This window comes from Neolamprologus multifasciatus, chromosome 13 (assembly GCF_963576455.1).
Source record: "Neolamprologus multifasciatus chromosome 13, fNeoMul1.2, whole genome shotgun sequence".
Taxonomy (NCBI): domain Eukaryota; kingdom Metazoa; phylum Chordata; class Actinopteri; order Cichliformes; family Cichlidae; genus Neolamprologus; species Neolamprologus multifasciatus.
Window position 1 is genome coordinate 19,034,128 of NC_140451.1, and position 18,022 is coordinate 19,052,149.

The following is an 18,022-nucleotide window of genomic DNA, read 5'->3' on the forward strand; positions in this document are numbered from 1 at the left end:
CAAGGATGATAATTATCCCCAAGTACAGTAACAGTAAATGGCACTACCTTTTAGAATACGAGTTCATAACAGGGGGAAAGTTTAGATTTCTCCTCGGCACAGTGTTTAACATTAGCTGCTGGGCCAAAAGAGGAAATATCTTGGACCTGGAATGCATCATTTGTGGCCACAGATAATTTCATGAAAATGTTTCTTTATCCGGAGGAGTTTTGATATGTTGCTAATGCTCTGAGTATACACGCACACTGGCCAAGCACACATATTTAAATTTCTGGCAGGAGAGAAAAAGCTAAAAAAAAAACTACCAGGTCATGCACGTAAATAGAACGATTAAGAGACAAACATTTGAAAAATGACATGCCGCAATAAAATATATGACTTGTTATGTTTTCTGAGAATGTGCGGAGAAACTGAAGACATTTTCTGGAGGAAGATGTACACTCTGTCATTCCGCAGCCCTTACCACACTGTGGAGAAGGAGTAGCTCTCCTGGTATTTGTTCTGTATAGTACAAATGCTCAAATAAACTCCCTGTTCTCCATCTACACCGGTGTTTTCACTTCCACTGCCTTAACAGACTTCTGCAGACTGTGTGGGCATGTGCAGACTATCCTTGATTGGCACGTCTCTCATTTTCCTGTAAGTGCTGTTGCAATCTTTAGGACAGCACATCATTTTACACCTATCTCTATCATAATAAACAGCACATTAACACCCACTTCATTAGGTATGCCTTGCTAGTACTGGGTTGGCCCCACTTTTTGTCTTCAGAACTGCCTTAATTCTTTGTGGTGCTGATTCAACAAAATGCTGGAAACATTCCTCAGAGATTTTGGTCCATACTGACATGATAGCATCACACAGTTGCTGCAGATTTGTAGGCTGCACATCCACATATAAATACCCTGTTCCACCACATCCCAAAGGTGCTCTACTGCACTAACATCTGATGACTATGGAGGTCGTTTAAGTACAGCAAACACACTGCCATGCTCAAGAAACCAGTTTGAGATGATTTGAGCTTTATGACATGGAACATTATCATACTCGAAGCAACCATCAGAAGATGTAATCATAAATGGATGGCCATGATCAGCAAAAATACTCGGGAAGGCTGTGGTGTTTAAATGATACTCTACTGGTACTAAGGAGCCCAAAGCGTTCCTAGAAAATATATATCACACCATTACAACAACACCAACAGTCTGAACTTTAGACAAAAAGCACGATGGATCCATGCTTTCATGTTGCTTATGCCTCGATTTCTTGTTTTTAGCTACCAGGAGTGGCACCCAGTTTGGTCTTCTGCTGCTGTGGCTCATCTGCTTACGGTTCAACGTGTTGCTTTTCTGCATCACTTTCAGCTTTCCTATCAGCTCAAAACAGTCTGGCCATTTTCCTCTGACCACTGGAATCAACAAGGCACCCAGAAAAATTCTCTTTTTCTGAAACAGTCAGACCAGCAACAACCAAAGTGACTTAAATCACCTTTCTTCCCCCTTTTGATGCTCAGTTTGAACTTGAAACTTTCATAATTTCTACTTCCCTGCCAGACTTCCTAGGGCAACATGGAAGAACTCAAGCTGTACGTAGCACATGAGGGCGTGAACACATGCTTGTGTGACAGCCACAAAGACAGGCAGGTGAGGGGAGGCCAAGGGTGGGCATGAACTCTTGGTGTGCCAGTCAGTAATACTTTTCCTCAGGTTGAGGTGTACTCACCTGGACGGTGTGTTACTGCTGGAAATCTCTGTAATGAACAGAAGGATGGATCCCTGCCTGATCAAATTCCACTGCAGCCCCATATCTTTGTTGCCTTCCAAAAATGTTCAGCATACCAGTGGGTTTTATTGACTTGTCAGAGCAGACAGCAAGAGTGCAAGCTCTGCCTTGTAAGGTGTGCAGTTAACAGGTTTTAAAGCAGGAATGTCTGCAGATCACTTTTTTTCATTTGTAATACATTTGTGTGTTTAAGGTAAAGGCAGTGATTAGAGCTGCTGTAGAGCACACACTGGGAGAAAAGCAATTTAGAAGATAAAGTTATTATGTAAAGTTTTTACAGGACTCTATGCATTCCTGTGAAAAACTTACACCGCATGATTCAGTAGCTTGTAGAACCACCTTTAGCAAGAGTAACTTGAAGTAAACTGTTTTCTGTATGGCTTTCAAATAGATAAAGAGTGAGCCAAAATTCCTCCACATTGTGGAGGAATTTTGGCTCACTCTTCTTTACAACATTGCTTCAGTTCATTGAGGTTTGCAGGCATTTGTTATGCAAAGCTCTTTTAAGCATTTCAGTTGAGCTGAGGACTTTGGGTCACCGCAGCACCTTGATTCTAAACATTATCTTGTAGATTTGTTCTTATGCTTGAGATCATTGTCCTGTTGCCTCAGCCAGTTTTGGCAAAGCTGTTAGACAGATGGCCTCACACAGTCGACTCAGTGACTGCAAGGTGGGCAGGTGCTTTATAACTCATATGCCATTTTCGGTTTTCACCAGCAGTGGCGTTGTGCATTATGGTCAAACATCTCCACTTTGGTCTCGTCTGTCCAAAGATGTTTGTTACAGACATCTTATGGTTTGTTCAGATGCAAATTTGCAAACATAAGCTATGCTGCTATTTTCCTTTTAGAGAGAAGAGGCTTTCTCTTGACAACTTTTCCAAACAACCCATACTTGTTCAGTATTTGTCTACTTGTTAACATTTAACATGCTAGCCGAGGTCTGTAGAGTCTAAAATGTAGCTTTTGGGTTTTTTGCAGTTGCTTGGATTGTTGCACACTCTGACCTTGAGGAGAATTTCCTGGGATGTCCATTACTGGTAAGAATGTGGCATCGTGTTTACACACACTTGAATGCTCTGGACCAGCAAACTGCCAAAACTTTTGCTTTTGTGGACACAGTCACACTTGCTGATGATCAATTAATCAAGTACATTTGGCGAGCAGGACATGACTCCTACTTATTCTCTTAATTCCTATAGAAGCAGTAATGGTGTTTAACAGGACTGTTTAGAGTCCTGAGAAAACATGACATCAGCTCTCACAGATGAACAGTTTTTAATACAAAATGGACTTGGTTTATGTTCATACAAGACAATTTTGACCATAGGACTCAGTTGAGTTAGCCAGTGTCACCAAGCACAATTAGCTATTTCTCTGAACAATCTAGTGATTCTTAAGACCCTGAATCCAGCAAAACTCTTCAGACTGTTTCTCCTTGCAGCAAGCAGGAAGATTCCAACTTTCTTAATTTTGTTTTCTAGATGCTCAAGTCACATCTTTATTTAAATGGATAACTGTGTTACACATGAAAATCTTGGGGAATAGAACTGCATATACTGAAGGAAAAAATGTTTAAAACCTCTTGTTGTTGACACAGGACAAGACCTGACACAGGTTGAACCGTGTCAAGTCTACCAGTTTCAATAACCTAGATATTTGGAAGGCCTTTAAGGATTTTTAAAAAAATGCTGTTGTTTTTTTGTTTTTACATCACCAGGTATTTAGTGTATGACTTGAACATAATAGCAGTGCATGAGAGGCACATACTGGGGCGCATGCAAAACTTTATAAAACATCTCCCTTTTTGAAAAGCAGTTCCTGTTATTTCCCACACTTCTGCAGGATGTGTGGCAAAGATTTTTACTGACTGGAGAGGCTGCATGGCTTGACTCTCACTGGTGAGACTGAGTCAGGGAAAAGGAGATATGGTAAACTGCCAGTGATGACAGATGCTACTCCACTATCGCTCTTATAATGAGTTTAGCCTCTCTCCCCCTCTTTCTCTGTCTTCCTACTCTTTCCTCTCACCCCCTGTCCTGCAAATACAGTTAGCTGCATGACCATCCGCGATGAATGGCTGTTAACAGCTGCCTCTTTTTTGATAGTTGCCTGTGAGAGCATGTAATTGCATTTGGCCTTGGGTGTACATGCACTCATTAAACCGGTGTCAGTGCCCATTACATTCCTCAGGAGTGCAACTCAGGTAGAATGCAAATCCCAGGCAGGAACGGAGCGTGCTCCCAGGATGTTTCAGTGCCGAGAAGAAAAACACTTTGGAGCTCAGATCAAAAAGAGAAACATGAATTATTATCCGTTTGGGTGTTTTCCTGTTTAAACTCTCCAGGGGAACTGTTCAGTCATTCTGATGAACATAAACACAAATTGAATTCAACACAAATAAAATTCAATAATTGTATCTAAAATAGATCCCAGAATAACCCTGCCAAAAATCTCACTATCAGTAGTAAGAGGATGTGTTCGGCTGAAATAATTGAGCTGGTCCAAGTTGTTAAGGCTCAGAGGGGATAAGATCTGCTATGCTGGGATTGGATCCATGCTGGGATAAGATGCAGAATTCCAAAAATGCCCATCTACATGCCAAGATTCTGTGTTAGACCCATTTGGTTACACTGAACCGCCTTATCTCTTTGCATATTATTTGGATACTGCTAACAAAACACATACATAAATATATTAAAGGCAAAACATGTTTCAGTGACATTTATCTGAAAACTCTAATGTGACTGCAGAGGAAGGAGTTTTGAACTGTTATGGAAGTGGCAAACACTAAAACTAACAACCTACAGATTCCTCAACCCCCCCAAACAGGCTTAATGTTCTCGACGGCTTTTATGTTCTGTATCCATCAGTTATTGTGACACACTATGTGAGACAAATCATCAATCGTGTAACATCCAGTGAGATGCAACTGTCTGCCTGAATTCCACAATATTACTGCAGAGACAAAGAAGCCACGACATCTCATACAAGAGACTCATTAATGGACTTTAACGCCTGCCGCCCTGCTTATTCCCCAATCACATTATGACATGTTAATGTACTCAGAGGATGAAAGCAAATCAACGAGCAACGGCATGGCGTTTGTTTGGGGCTGCACGAAGGAAATATGAAGGATACTGCAGGCGTATAATGACCCCTAGTGGAAGAACTCCCGCACGCACATCTGCGTGCGCACTGTCACAACCACACCCCTAAAAAACAAACAAAAAAAAGGTAAAAGCATGAAAAATACAAAATATGTCTCTAGGAATCTAAAGGTTGTTCATATATTTGCTCTCTGACCACTCAAAAAAAATAAAAAATAAAAATACCTGTTGCAATTTTAGGATTAAGTAGAAGAACAATGACGGGTGCAGTGCTGTAACTCTCCGACAGATGGCAAAGTCTGCCCAGTTCATACCGTGACACGGGCGTTATCCCTAAACTAGGCCTCTCCAACTCATTGTCTTCTTCAAACCCATCATGGAGTGAGCACTAAATTAAAACCCATAGCATAAAATAACAGAAATAGGCCATTTAATTTATATTGTTCCAGCCAAATTTGAGCCACTTATTTAGTGAGTCTACCTCAACATCTCTACGATACTGCGTGATAAAATGTCTGTACAGCCACTGTCAGGCTTTAGGGCATTGTTCAGTAGCAGTGTAGACCTGTTTGGCAGGCAGCACACTCCCTGTAGCTGGATTTGGTCTAAATCTGCCGGTGACTGTTCCAACTGTGCCCTTAACTGCTTTCTGGTGACTTGAATGATGAGCTCTGGAGCAGACAAAGAGAGTGTATGTGCACGAGAGAGAGAGAGAGGGCGAGAGATCCCATCATCCTTCCTGGTGGGAGGTTTGAGATGAGCTGCGCAGACCCGTCCGCTACCGACGCATCTTCCTGGCCTGCCCCCCTCTCTCGCTCTCTCTCTCCCTCCCTCCCGCTCCCTCGCTCAGTCTCTCTCTTTCCTCCTTTTCTGTCTGCCACTAGCCTACCTGAAGGGAAGTGTACAAAGCCGATAAGGAAAATCTGGCGTGCCGGCGGGGCCCTGTGTGCGCTATGCTGCGGTAAAAGGGCCGCTATTTGCGGTGTTCACAGGGGATGTAGAGAAGAACAGAGGCGCCGCTCTCCCTCACGGACCGCGCCGTGTCTGCTTTTGCTCTGCCCAGCCCGCCGCATCGCTGAGCGGCCTATGAAGCACACAAGATGTCGACCAGAACGCCATTGCCCACAGTGAACGAGCGTGACACCGAGAACGTAAGTGCAGCTGTCCGGAGACACCTGAGCGATACCGGGCGTGGGGACGGAGTGGTAACGACCCAGGGATGTGGTTATTTTGCGCACTGGCCGGTGCAGGTTAATGGCAGCTCTTCGTGAGGCTACAGTGTTGCAGAGTGACTCGACCAATGAGCACAGCAGCTTTTTTCACCCCCCCCTTTCTGATGGGAATGAAAGCATGGAGCGTAGAAATAGCTTAGAATAAAAGTGCGGCCCAGCTGTGACTGCCTCGCTCTCTCTACACAACAAGGCTAGCCTGAACAACGCACTGCGTCAGTATTATGCCGCTTTTAATGGCACAAGTGAGGCTTGAATGTTAACACTGAGAATGAGGTGTCTGTGTGGCCTGTGAGAAAATGGTGTTGCTCCACTCGTGCAGCTGGGGGGGTATTTTCTAGTCCACGACGTCAATATATAGGGAGGGTGTGTGTGTGTGAGAGAGAGGGGGGATGTTGCCCTACTTTTCAATTGCAAGGCTCGGTAGCATCGCAATGTGACATCCATAACCTATCGGGCCCTGCTGTAGGAGCACGCTCGGTGCTGCTGAGGAGGAGGCAGCGTGTTGTTGTTCAGCGAACCAACACGCAGACAACAGGGCGAAGAACGACTTGAATTAATCACAGGAGATTTCTCATGCGCCGTGTGGAGGAATGTTTATGAACGACCACCCACTCCCAATTATGGCGCGCACATCCACTATAATGTAGCTCTTCAGAGATCAGAACAGATGAGGGCTGCTCCTCTTGTGTGTGTGTCTGTGTGTGAGTGTGCTGACAGGCTGTGACATATCTGGGTTCGTCTGATATTTTTTTTTCTTTCTTTCCTGGAAACAGAAGCCTCCTTTAAGGCTGCAGGCAGTCTTTTTTTTTTTTTTTTTTTTTTTAATGGTTGACCTATTCATAGACTTACAGAGAAGGCTTTTATTTTGCTTCTATATTTCTGAGCACGTGTTTGCCCGGGTTGTCATGTTGAGGTGGTTAAAATTCAAGTGAGAAAATGCATTTCCTCTTCAGCAAAGTTGCATAACTTAACAAACCCTATTGTTAACTTTTACATGAAGATATCGGTCCTCTCTCGCTCTCATTGTCCGATACATTACTGAACAGTGATCTGCCAGTGTTCAGTAATGCATCAGCTTATAGGAGTGCTAATGTAACTGTCTGTCTAATGCTGCACTCTCAGACACAGACACAGACTTCTGGGTGGCTATTAAAGCACTGCCTCAGCATCACTGGCAGTAGCCAGCCAGCCCAGGCTCCCTCTGTTCGACTCCAGCACGCAGCCCCAGGGCCCACTTGCAACTGAACTGCATTGCATAACAGCTTATTACTCAGAAAGACAAGTGGCTTTAAGTGCAGCAAAACAGAAGTAGCTCTCTTCTGGCTTTCTTCTTGATCTTCTTTTATTAATGTGTGTGTATGTGCACAGGTGTTTTATGCCTCATGTTTGCCCCCCTGAAGACATCCTCTCAGTGTCTGGGATCAATGGATGGACAAGTGAAACAAATTTTGTGCATTAATCAATCACAAGAGCCCAGAGTTGTTTGCCTGTCCAAATATTCCACTGCTGATTTAGAGAACCTAAGCCAAGTGTGTGTGTGTGTGTGTACACAGTTGTGTGGCTGAAGGTCAAACTGGCCTCATTACAGGTGCGATCTAAAATTGACTTGAAAGGCACTAGTGTGGCATTTACCCGCTGCAAAAACAACACATGCACATTTCTCTGATCTAAAAGAGGCATTACAAACAAAATCATCTGACTTTGTCGGGATTTAATATAAATTTATGCTGTGAAATGTACACATGCATCATAGCACTCCCTCAGTGAGGCTAGCTGAGGTGTTGCGCACACAGCAGGGTGTAGCGTTTCCCCAGTGAAATGGGAGCAGGGGAGCCCGGGTAACCAGACCAAGGCTTTATTCTCTGGCTGGGTGTGGTGCTCAGGAGCAGAGGATCATGGGATCTCTGACCTGGACTGACATTAGCAGCTGTTGTAGAGGAGAGGACCAGAGGAGACTGCATATAGCCTGTGCCAGCATAGTACTTATAGCAAGCTGTTCCTAATTCACCTTGCTGTATCACATAGACGCTTGTTATTGGTTTTGACTGTGGAACCAGCAACATTGTTATCACAAAATGTGCCTGTGTGTTACACTTTTTTTGCAGGTTCTGTCAAAGACACACAGTCTGAAGTTCAGTTTCTTCTGATATTGACTCTTACACTGTGAATGATAGGGTCATTAGGTTAAGGCGTTAAAGCACCGAGATTTTGATTCACCCCCAAATACTTCTGTATTGTGAAACCAACTCTGGAATTGGGGCAAAGTTACTGGTTTAATCTCTTTCAAAGTTCAGCTTCAACAGTACTGCATTGCTTCTGTATGTTTTGCCTGTGTAGCAAAATGATCAGTTTGGAAATGTGCCACAAAACTACTTAAATAATATTGGTGTCTGTGTAAATCAAAGGATGTTGCTGATCTCCACTTTTTTTCCCCTGCAGCACTCTTCGGTGGACGGCTTTGTTGAACCCCAAGCCCCCCCAACAAAGTCCGCGAGTCGTCACAGCCTGCCACGATGCCGCAACTCTTTCACCTCCACAGAGGAGCACCCTCACATTGGCAATTACCGCCTCCTCAAGACCATTGGGAAGGGGAATTTTGCCAAAGTGAAGCTGGCACGACATGTCCTGACTGGACGAGAGGTGCAACAAGTTTTTAATCTTTGCTTTATAACGTTTATACTGTGTTTTTATTTGTGTTATATAATATAGTGATGCACTGATCCAATATTTATATGGGATATTGATCAGCAGCAGTGCATTATTTGCTAAAAGGACAGCTAACAGCAAAGGATCAGAAGGTATTTTAAATCTGCTACGCCAACAACTTCTCTGTTTTAAGTAGTTTGTGACTTAAACGCAAGCTGTGCTCACTAAGTTGACTGAAAAGCTCAGTCGGTGATTCTTTCTCTGCGAGACTCTGTGCAGTAGGTTTTTAGTTCATGAGTTGTCATCGACTCAGATTTTTGTTATCATGACCTCCTCCTGCCTTTTTTCTTTTATGTTGTGGTGCATGAACAGTAAAGGTGAGAACGGAAAAAGAACAAACTACCACAACAATAAATCACACCAATACGCTAAGCTCCCATGCTAAGCTGGAATAAAATGAGTAATAATATTATTAGTTATTTAACACAAATTGCTACTGCTGGGTCATTTGAGCTGCAGTCTAATCAGGGACACCCAGACTTCCCTCTCTCAGTCCACCTCCTCCAGCTTGTTCTGGGGTTCTGTTCTGTTCCAAAGTGTTCCCAAGTCAGTCAAAATGTGTAATCTCTCCAGCATGTCCTGACTCTGCACCAGGGAATCCTCCCAGTAGGATATGCCCATCCTGGTCAGAAGCTTGAAGCTCTTCAACCCGCTGCTTTTTTCTTAGAGCAATTGTACTTTGAGTTCCTTCCAAATGACTGAGCTCCTCACCCTGTCTCTAAGGTGAACCCAGCCACCCTTCATGGAGGAGACTTCTATTCCGTCTCATTTGTTCCATCACCACCCAGAGCTCGTTCCCACAGGTGAAGGCAGGAACGTAGATCAACGGCTCCACTTTCACATTCAGCTCTCTCTTCACCATGACACACCAGTATAGCGTGCACATCCAAGTGGGCACAGTACCAACACCTGTTAATCTCCCGCTCTGCTCACCCTTATTATTGAACAAGTCCCCCCCAAGATACTTAAAATCCTCCACTTTTGGCCAGCAACTCATTCCCAATCTAGAGTGGGCACCGTTTTCTGACTGTGACTCATGGTCTTACACTTGAACTATAACTTGCAACCCAGGGCAAGCTGGAGGTCGTTGTATGACGAACCCAACCTATCTGCAAAATGCAGAAACATGATCTAGAAGCCACCAAACTCGACCCCCTCTAACACTTTTTGTGTTAAAGTTTGTGCATAAAAAATGTTGAACAAAATCAAAAAATTAGGATTAAGGAGTCAGTGTTAGCTCCTGGCACAAACTGTGCTGATATTAATGTCACAGGGGGTTTGAAGCTCTGCAGTCATTGAGTCAGCAAATCTTTGGTAACTTTTACACACCATGTGCATCAGCACTCGGCAACCACGCTCTGTAACTTTAAATGAGCGGTTCCTCAACCCCTTGCAATAGTACCACTCTGAGTTAAATGTTGAATATCTTGGAGGTAAGAAGGTTCATGAACCGACTTGTTCCAACAGTGGTATCCTATTACAATATTACGATCAAATTCAGTGAGCTCTTTGGAACAACCCATTCTTTCATAAATGCTTGTAAAGGCACCTGCGGCGATGGGAAAACACCTGAATTCAAAGATTAAGAAACTCTGTACTTTTGTCCATATAGCGTGTTCATTTATTTGTTACCTTTTGCATTTCAAAGTATTGAAACAATCTATAAGTAGAGCCTGACGATGCCTTGCAGATATCAGAATGATTCCCAGGCTCTTCCCGAGATAGGGGGCTGATATTGGATTGATACTCAGAGTTGGCAGGCATCTGAAGCCAAGATCTGTTTTTTGATATGGGAATTGACATATTATATATTATATTCTTCATATCAACGCGACTCTTTCATTGCTGCAACAATTAAGACTGCAGTTTGCTGTTCTTTCATTGTTGGTTAATTTAAGTTCAGATCCCTATTTAGGAGTGTTCTTGTTTTATTCGACCTATTTAAAACATGAATATATTTAATTCACCCTCACAGGAAACCAACAAAGCCATACTGTACTAAATACTCTGAGTGACCTTTTCATTTATAGTTTCAGTTCTGGTAACAATGCAAGAAGGCTCACTTAAAAGAAAAATATTTCAGCTTCACGGCTGAATTACTTGCATCTTTTTCAAGTTATGCCTCGCTGCATAGAAACCACAATGTGACAAAATTCAATTCAATTCAATTCAATTTTATTTATATAGCGCCAAATCACAACAAATGTCGCCTCAAGGCGCTTCATAGATACAGAGAAAAGCCCAACAATCATATGACCCCCTATGAGCAAGCACTTTGGCGACAGTGGGAAGGAAAAACTCCCTTTTAACAGGAAGAAACCTCCGGCAGAACCAGGCTCAGGGAGGGGCGGCCATCTGCTGCGACCGGTTGGGGTGAGAGAAGGAAGACAGGATAAAAGACATGCTGTGGAAGAGAGACAGAGATTAATAACAGATACGATTCAATACAGAGAGGTCTGTTAACACATAGTGAGTGAGAAAGGTGACTGGAAAGGAAAAACTCAATGCATCATGGGAATCCCCCGGCAGCCTACATCTATTGCAGCATAACTAAGGGAGGATTCAGGGTCACCTGGTCCAGCCCTAACTATATGCTTTAGCAAAAAGGAAAGTTTTAAGCCTAATCTTAAAAGTAGAGATAGTGTCTGTCTCCCGAATCCAAACTGGAAGCTGGTTCCACAGAAGAGGGGCCTGAAAACTGAAGGCTCTCCCTCCCATTCTACTTTTAAATACTCTAGGAACAACAAGTAGGCCTGCAGAGCGAGAGCAAAGTGCTCTAATAGGGTGATATGGTACTACAAGGTCATTAAGATAAGATGGGGCCTGATTATTTAAGACCTTGTATGTGAGGAGCAGGATTTTGAATTCAATTCTGGATTTAACAGGAAGCCAATGAAGGGAAGCCAAAACAGGAGAAATATGCTCTCTCTTTCTAGTCCCTGTCAGTACTCTTGCTGCAGCATTTTGGATTAACTGAAGGCTTTTCAGTGAGTTTTTTGGACATCCTGATAATAATGAATTGCAGTAGTCCAGTCTGGAAGTAATAAATGCATGAACTAGTTTTTCAGCGTCACTCTGAGACAGGATATTTCTAATTTTAGAGATGTTGCGCAAATGGAAGAACGCAGTCTTACATATTTGTTTAATATGTGCGTTGAAGGACATATCCTGGTCAAAAATGACTCCAAGGTTCCTCACAGTGTTACTGGAGGCCAAGGTAATGCCATCCAGAGTAAGAATCTGGTTAGATACCATATTTCTAAGCTTTTCAGCGCCGAGTACAATGACCTCAGTTTTATCTGAGTTAAGAAGCAGAAAGTTAGTGGCCATCCAAGTCTTTATGTCTTTAAGACATTCCTGCAGTTTAACTAATTGGTGTGTGTTCTCTGGCTTCATGGACAGATAGAGCTGGGTGTCATCTGCATAGCAGTGAAAATGTATGCTATGTCTTCTAATGATGCTGCCTAGGGGAAGCATGTATAATGTAAACAGAATTGGTCCCAGCACTGAACCCTGTGGAACTCCATAATTAACCTCAGTGTGTGAAGAGGACTCTCCATTTACATGCACAAATTGGAGTCTATTAGATAGATATGATACAAACCACTGCAGTGCAATACCTGTAATACCTACAGCATGTTCTAATCGCTCTAATAGGATATTATGGTCAACAGTATCGAATGCTGCACTAAGGTCAAGAAGGACAAGCACAGAGATGAGTCCACTGTCAGAGGCCATAAGAAGATCATTTGTAACCTTCACTAAAGCTGTTTCTGTGCTGTGATGAACTCTGAAACCTGACTGAAACTCTTCAAATAAACCATTCCTCTGCAGATGATCTGTTAGCTGTTTGACAACTACTCTTTCAAGGATTTTTGATATGAAAGGAAGGTTGGAGATTGGCCTATGATTAGCTAAGACTGCTGGGTCTAGAGATGACTTTTTGAGTAAAGGTTTAACTGCAGCCACCTTGAAGGCCTGTGGTACATAGCCGATTATTAGAGATAGGTTGATCATATATAAGATCGAAGAATTAATCAATGGCAGGACTTCTTTGAGCAGTTTTGTAGGAATGGGGTCTAAAAGACACGTTGATGGTTTGGAGGAAGTAATTATTGAAGTTAACTCAGAAAGATCAATTGGAGAAAAAGAGTCTAACTTAACATCAATGAAACTAAGAGTAGCTGTAGATAATATTACATCTGTGGGATGATTATTGGTAATTTTTTCTCTAATGATAAAAATTTTATTTGTGAAGAAGTTCATGAAGTCATCACTAGTTAACGTTAAAGGGATGGTTGGCTCAAAAGAGCTCTGACTTTTTGTCAGCCTGGCTACAGTGCTGAAGAGAAACCTGGGGTTGTTCTTATTTTCTTCAATCAGTGATGAGTAGTAAGCTGTTCTGGCTTTGCGGAGGGCTTTCTTATAAAGCAACAAACTATTTCTCCAGGCTAAATGATGATCCTCTAAATTTGTGACACGCCATTTCCTCTCCAGATTACGAGTCATCTGCTTTAGGGTACGTGTTTGAGAATTATACCATGGGGTCAGGTACTTCTGATTAGAGACCTTAGTTTTCACAGGAGCTACAGTATCCAGAGTCGTACGTAGTGAGGAGGTGAAATTATTAACAAGATAATCGACCTCTGTTGGGGTAGCGTTCAGATAGCTGCTCTGCTCTGTGTTGGTACAGGGCATTGACGATGATAACAGTGGCTGGATTATATTCTTAAACTTAGTTACAGCGCTTTCAGAAAGACATCTACTTTGATAAAGTCCACTCTCCACTGCTGCGTAATCAATTATTGTAAATGTAAATGTTATCAAGAAATGATCAGACAGGAGAGGGTTTTCAGGAAACACTGTTAAATGTTCAGTTTCTATGCCATATGTTAAAACAAGCTCTAGAGTGTGATTAAAGTGGTGGGTGGGTTCTTTTACATTTTGAGAGAAACCAATTGAGTCTAACAACAGATTAAATGCCATGTTGAGGCTGTCATTTTTAGCATCAACATGGATGTTAAAATCACCCACAATAATTATTTTATCTGAGCTCAGAACTAAATTAGATATAAAGTCTGAGAAATCAGACAGAAACTCTGTGTAAGGCCCAGGTGGACGATAGATGATAACAAGTAAGACTGGTTTCTGAGTTTCACAGCTGGGGTGGACAAGGCTAAGCATCAGGCTTTCAAATGAATTAAAAGTCTGTCTTGGTCTTTCATTAATTAATAGACTGGTGTGAAAAATTGCTGCCACACCGCCCCCTCGACCTGTGCTTCGAGATTTCTGGTAGTTAGAATGACTCGGGGGTGTTGATTCATTTAAACTAACATAATCATCCTGCTGCAACCAGGTTTCTGTAAGGCAGAGTAAATCAATTTGTTGATCAATTATTAAGTCATGTACTAACAGAGACTTGGAGGAGAGAGACCTAATATTTAATAATCCACATTTCACTGTTTTACTCTTTGGTTCAGATGTGGATACTGTATTGTTCTTTCTTTGTAAATGTTTAAGTTGTTTGTTGCTGGTTTTTAGTTTGTTTTTTGTCTTTTTGGAAGCAGACACAGTCTCTATGGAGATGGGTTTTTGGGGGGGTAGCAGGAGGAGAGAAGCTGCAGAGAGGCGTGTAAGACTGCAACTCTGCTTCCTGGTCCCAACTCTGGATAGTCATGTTTTGAGGGGTTTAATAAATTTGTCCATATTTCTAGAAATGAGAGCTGCTCCATCCAAAGTGGGATGGATGCCGTCTCTCCTAACAAGACCAGGTTTCCTCCAGAAGGTTTGCCAATTATCTATGAAGCCCACATCATTTCTGGGACACCACTCAGACAGCCAGCAATTTAAGGAGAACATGCGGCTAAACATGTCACTCCTGGTCTGATTGGGGAGGGGACCAGAGAAAACTACAGAGTCCGACATTGTTTTGGCAAAGTTGCACACCGATTCAATATTGATTTTAGTGACCTCCGATTGGCGTAACCGGGTGTCATTACTGCCGACGTGAATTATGATTTTATTGAATTTACGTTTACCCTTAGCCAGCAGTTTTAAATTTCCTTCAATGTCGCCTGCTCTGGCCCCTGGAAGACAATTGACTATGGTTGCCGGTGTCTCTAGCTTCACATGTCTGAGAACAGAATCACCAATTACCAGAGTTTGACCCCCAGCGGGTGTGTCACCGAGTGGGGAAAAACGGTTAGACACATGAACGGGTTGGTGGTGTACCTGGGGCTTCTGTTTAGGACTACGCTTCCTCCTCACCGTTACCCAGCCATCTTTCCCCAGCTGCTTGGGGTCTTCCGGGGAACAGCTAGCGGGGCCTACGCTATCTTCGGCTGCACCAGCTACAGGGGCCTGGCTAGCTAAGGGTGAGAGCAGGGTGCAAAGCCGAGTCTCCAGATCAGTAATCCTGGCCTCCAGAGCTGCAAATATGCTACATTTGTTACAGATATCATTACTGCTAAAGGAGGCCGAGGAGTAACTAAACATCTGACACAATGAGCAAGAAAGTGCAGAAGGGACAGGTGAAGTAGCCATTGTGCTAACGGGTCGGCTACGAGCTAAGCTAGCGAAACAGTACAGAGACAGTGAGTGAATACTTTGGCTATAAATTAGGTAGTGAGTACACAGAAAGTGTGCTTCGGATGAAGCACGTGAAGATTATACTGTGAAAAAAGAATGTATTTAAAAGTTGTTAATTAAACTGCTAAGCAAATAAGCTACTCAGAAACACCACTGTGTTTGAGCAGGAACAGGAAGCGATACTATACCACAGAGCGAGCGAACACCAAGTGACAGCCAAAATGATGGTATGGCTATTTATTTATCAACTCAAATATATTATACATGAATTAGTTGATAAGGCATTGATCTACTTGCAGTCAGACCCAGTTTTCGGCTGTGTTCTGGCTGTCAGATGAACGAATTATCTCCTGTCATGACAATGTTGTACTTGACCATGTTAGCTTTCCCAGTGAGGACAACCTCTCGCTCCCTTTCACCCACTCACAGTCATACACTGCTGCCTTGTCAGAGTGATAGATGCCCTGCTTTGATGTGTTGTAATTAAAGCTCCTGTTTCTCTAAAGAGAAAACGATGACCTGCAATCTGCTTGCTGTCTTTCACTCAGTAGGACCCGCAGGGCTCACTGACAGCCCCGATCCACCTCAGAGGTCCTTCTCTTGTCTGTCTTAGCCACTTGCATCTTTTAATCCTCTGAGTTTTAAAAAGCATCAGGTCATATCGGTATTGAGTGCCCAGGGAATAAATATTCTCTCAGGTCTAACCGGTAACAGTTTGATCTGTTCTGTGTCCTTTAATGCAAGTGTAAAACAGACACATTGAGTGTGCTACCCGCTGTTTGCCGAGAATGTCAGGCGCCGCTTTGTGTGCCTGAGAGCCTTTGCTGGCTCATCAGAATGCAAAGACATGGATCAGAGTAAGGGAGAAAACAGGTGGAAAGAACATGACCCACTAAAACGAATGTTATCGTAGCAGGAACCTAGAAAGACGCTTACTGACATAGATTTCCCAGATGTGATAAACAGAGGTTTAACTGTGTAGAAAAACAACAAAAGGTCCTGTGAACCAAAAAGGAGGTTGCACAGACTCACTTCCACGTGACAGAGTGTCCTCTGTCTGCCCAAACGAACACGGACATCAATTCACATGCACGCTGAGCTATACTAATGGTAACATTTGCCTCTACCATATGCCCCTATGAACTTACTCAGCGGACAACATTTCTTTAACCACATTTTACGTGTAAACCCATCTCAGCTTTAACTAGGGATGGGTATCGTTTAGGTTTTATCTGATACCGGTGCCAAACCGGTACTTTTGAAACGGTGCCGGTGCTTAAACGGTGCTCAAACCGGTGCTTAAAGAATGGAAAACACAAAATTGGTCCAAAAACCTCTCATGTTCAGCTGTTTTTTTTTTTTTGTAAAACGATAACAATGTTAGCCTTTTCTGCAGCTATAGGGCATATATGGTATCACTATTGGCTGGAAGCAGTGCTTAAACAATGGAAAAAACAAAAACTTTGTCCAAAAACCTCTCATGTTTAACTGTTTCCCACTTTTTATTTGGTCATTTTAGCCTTTTTGTCCAGGGTGAAGGGAGTATCTGCCATCAAACAAGAAGACAGCCGCATGTAACTATGATGGTGTTTGCTAGTTCACCTTACATACATTAATGTAATAACGTGGTTAGCTTACTCAACGTAAATTACACACGAACAACATTAAGCTACTCACGCAGAGAAGAACGGCTGCTGCTGCCATCATCATCCGTCATCATTTCTGCTACACTGGCAGGGCTAGGGGCCAGGACTCTCCTCTTCAGCTTTTTGGGGGATGTTGCTAACTCTGGGTCCGATAACAGGCAACCCACCCGCAGTAGATGTGCTCGGTGTGAGGTCTCGCAGAAAGCTATCAAATACGGCGCATTTTTCGGCTTTTAAAAAAAACGCTATGCGTCGCCAGGTGTTTCATCGGATTTCAGGTGTTACCTCCTTTCCACAATATCAGCTTAAAGCACTTGTTGCAGGCTGCTGAGTTTGCATCTTTTGCTGTGAAGTACAGCCAGACTTTTGACCGCTTCGCCTTGGGCATTTTTAATCTGTAGCTCTGCTCTAAAAGAACGTACGTACCTGGACCCGCCTACTATCCTCTGAAACGTAAAATGATTGGCTAGAATTCAAAGTGTATCACATCTCAGGAAAAAAAAGCACCGAAATAAAGCACCGAAATGTGCGCTGCTTTTCGGTCTGGTTACTACCGTTTATGTCAGAACCGGTGCCATCATGGCACCGGACACCGGTACCCATCCCTAGCTTTAACCCTCTGTTTCTTTCTGTGTGCTTCCTGTGTGCATACACTGACCATCACAAAGGCCGCACAGATGAAAAATAACTTTACTGTACGAGAGAGTAAAATAGAAACTGTCCATCAAAATCCACAGTCCACCTATTGGTGACCTGGGATCGCTATAATTTATTATTAGTGTGGTTTTATCATACATATAGTGGCAATATTGGGGGAAACCAATCAGGTGTAGATTGTACATAAAATATACTTGCAGCCAGTGTTGAACCCTGTCTTTTATTGTCCAAGTTTGAAGCCTTGGGTTTGTCGCTTTCTCTGTTGCAGTCTTTGAAAACTGGATGAGAGAGCAGAACTCGT

At 42.9% G+C, this 18,022-nt stretch overlaps 1 protein-coding gene and 1 long non-coding RNA gene across 5 annotated transcripts in view; one reads left to right on the top strand and one right to left on the bottom strand.

Annotated features, from left to right (window-relative positions):
- The first annotated feature begins 5,615 nt into the window (after positions 1-5,615).
- Positions 5,616-18,022, top strand: part of mark1 (MAP/microtubule affinity-regulating kinase 1) — a 42,532-nt gene continuing 30,125 nt past the window's right edge. For 2 of the 4 annotated variants that reach the window (XM_085181836.1, XM_085181837.1), the window contains exons 1-2: positions 5,618-6,043; positions 8,564-8,764. In XM_085181836.1, coding sequence (XP_085037962.1) covers positions 5,993-6,043; positions 8,564-8,764 — 252 coding nt within the window. In that variant the 5' untranslated portion in view covers positions 5,618-5,992. Of the gene's footprint in view, positions 6,044-8,563; positions 8,765-18,022 lie in introns of all 4 variants that reach the window. The other 2 variants (XM_085181835.1, XM_085181839.1) reach the window with 2 other exon arrangements.
- LOC146505433 (uncharacterized) lies at positions 16,726-17,674 on the bottom strand. Its single transcript, XR_014877437.1, has 2 exons — positions 17,075-17,674; positions 16,726-17,011 (listed from the first exon to the last, which is right to left on the bottom strand). It is a non-coding gene; the product is annotated as an uncharacterized LOC146505433 (long non-coding RNA).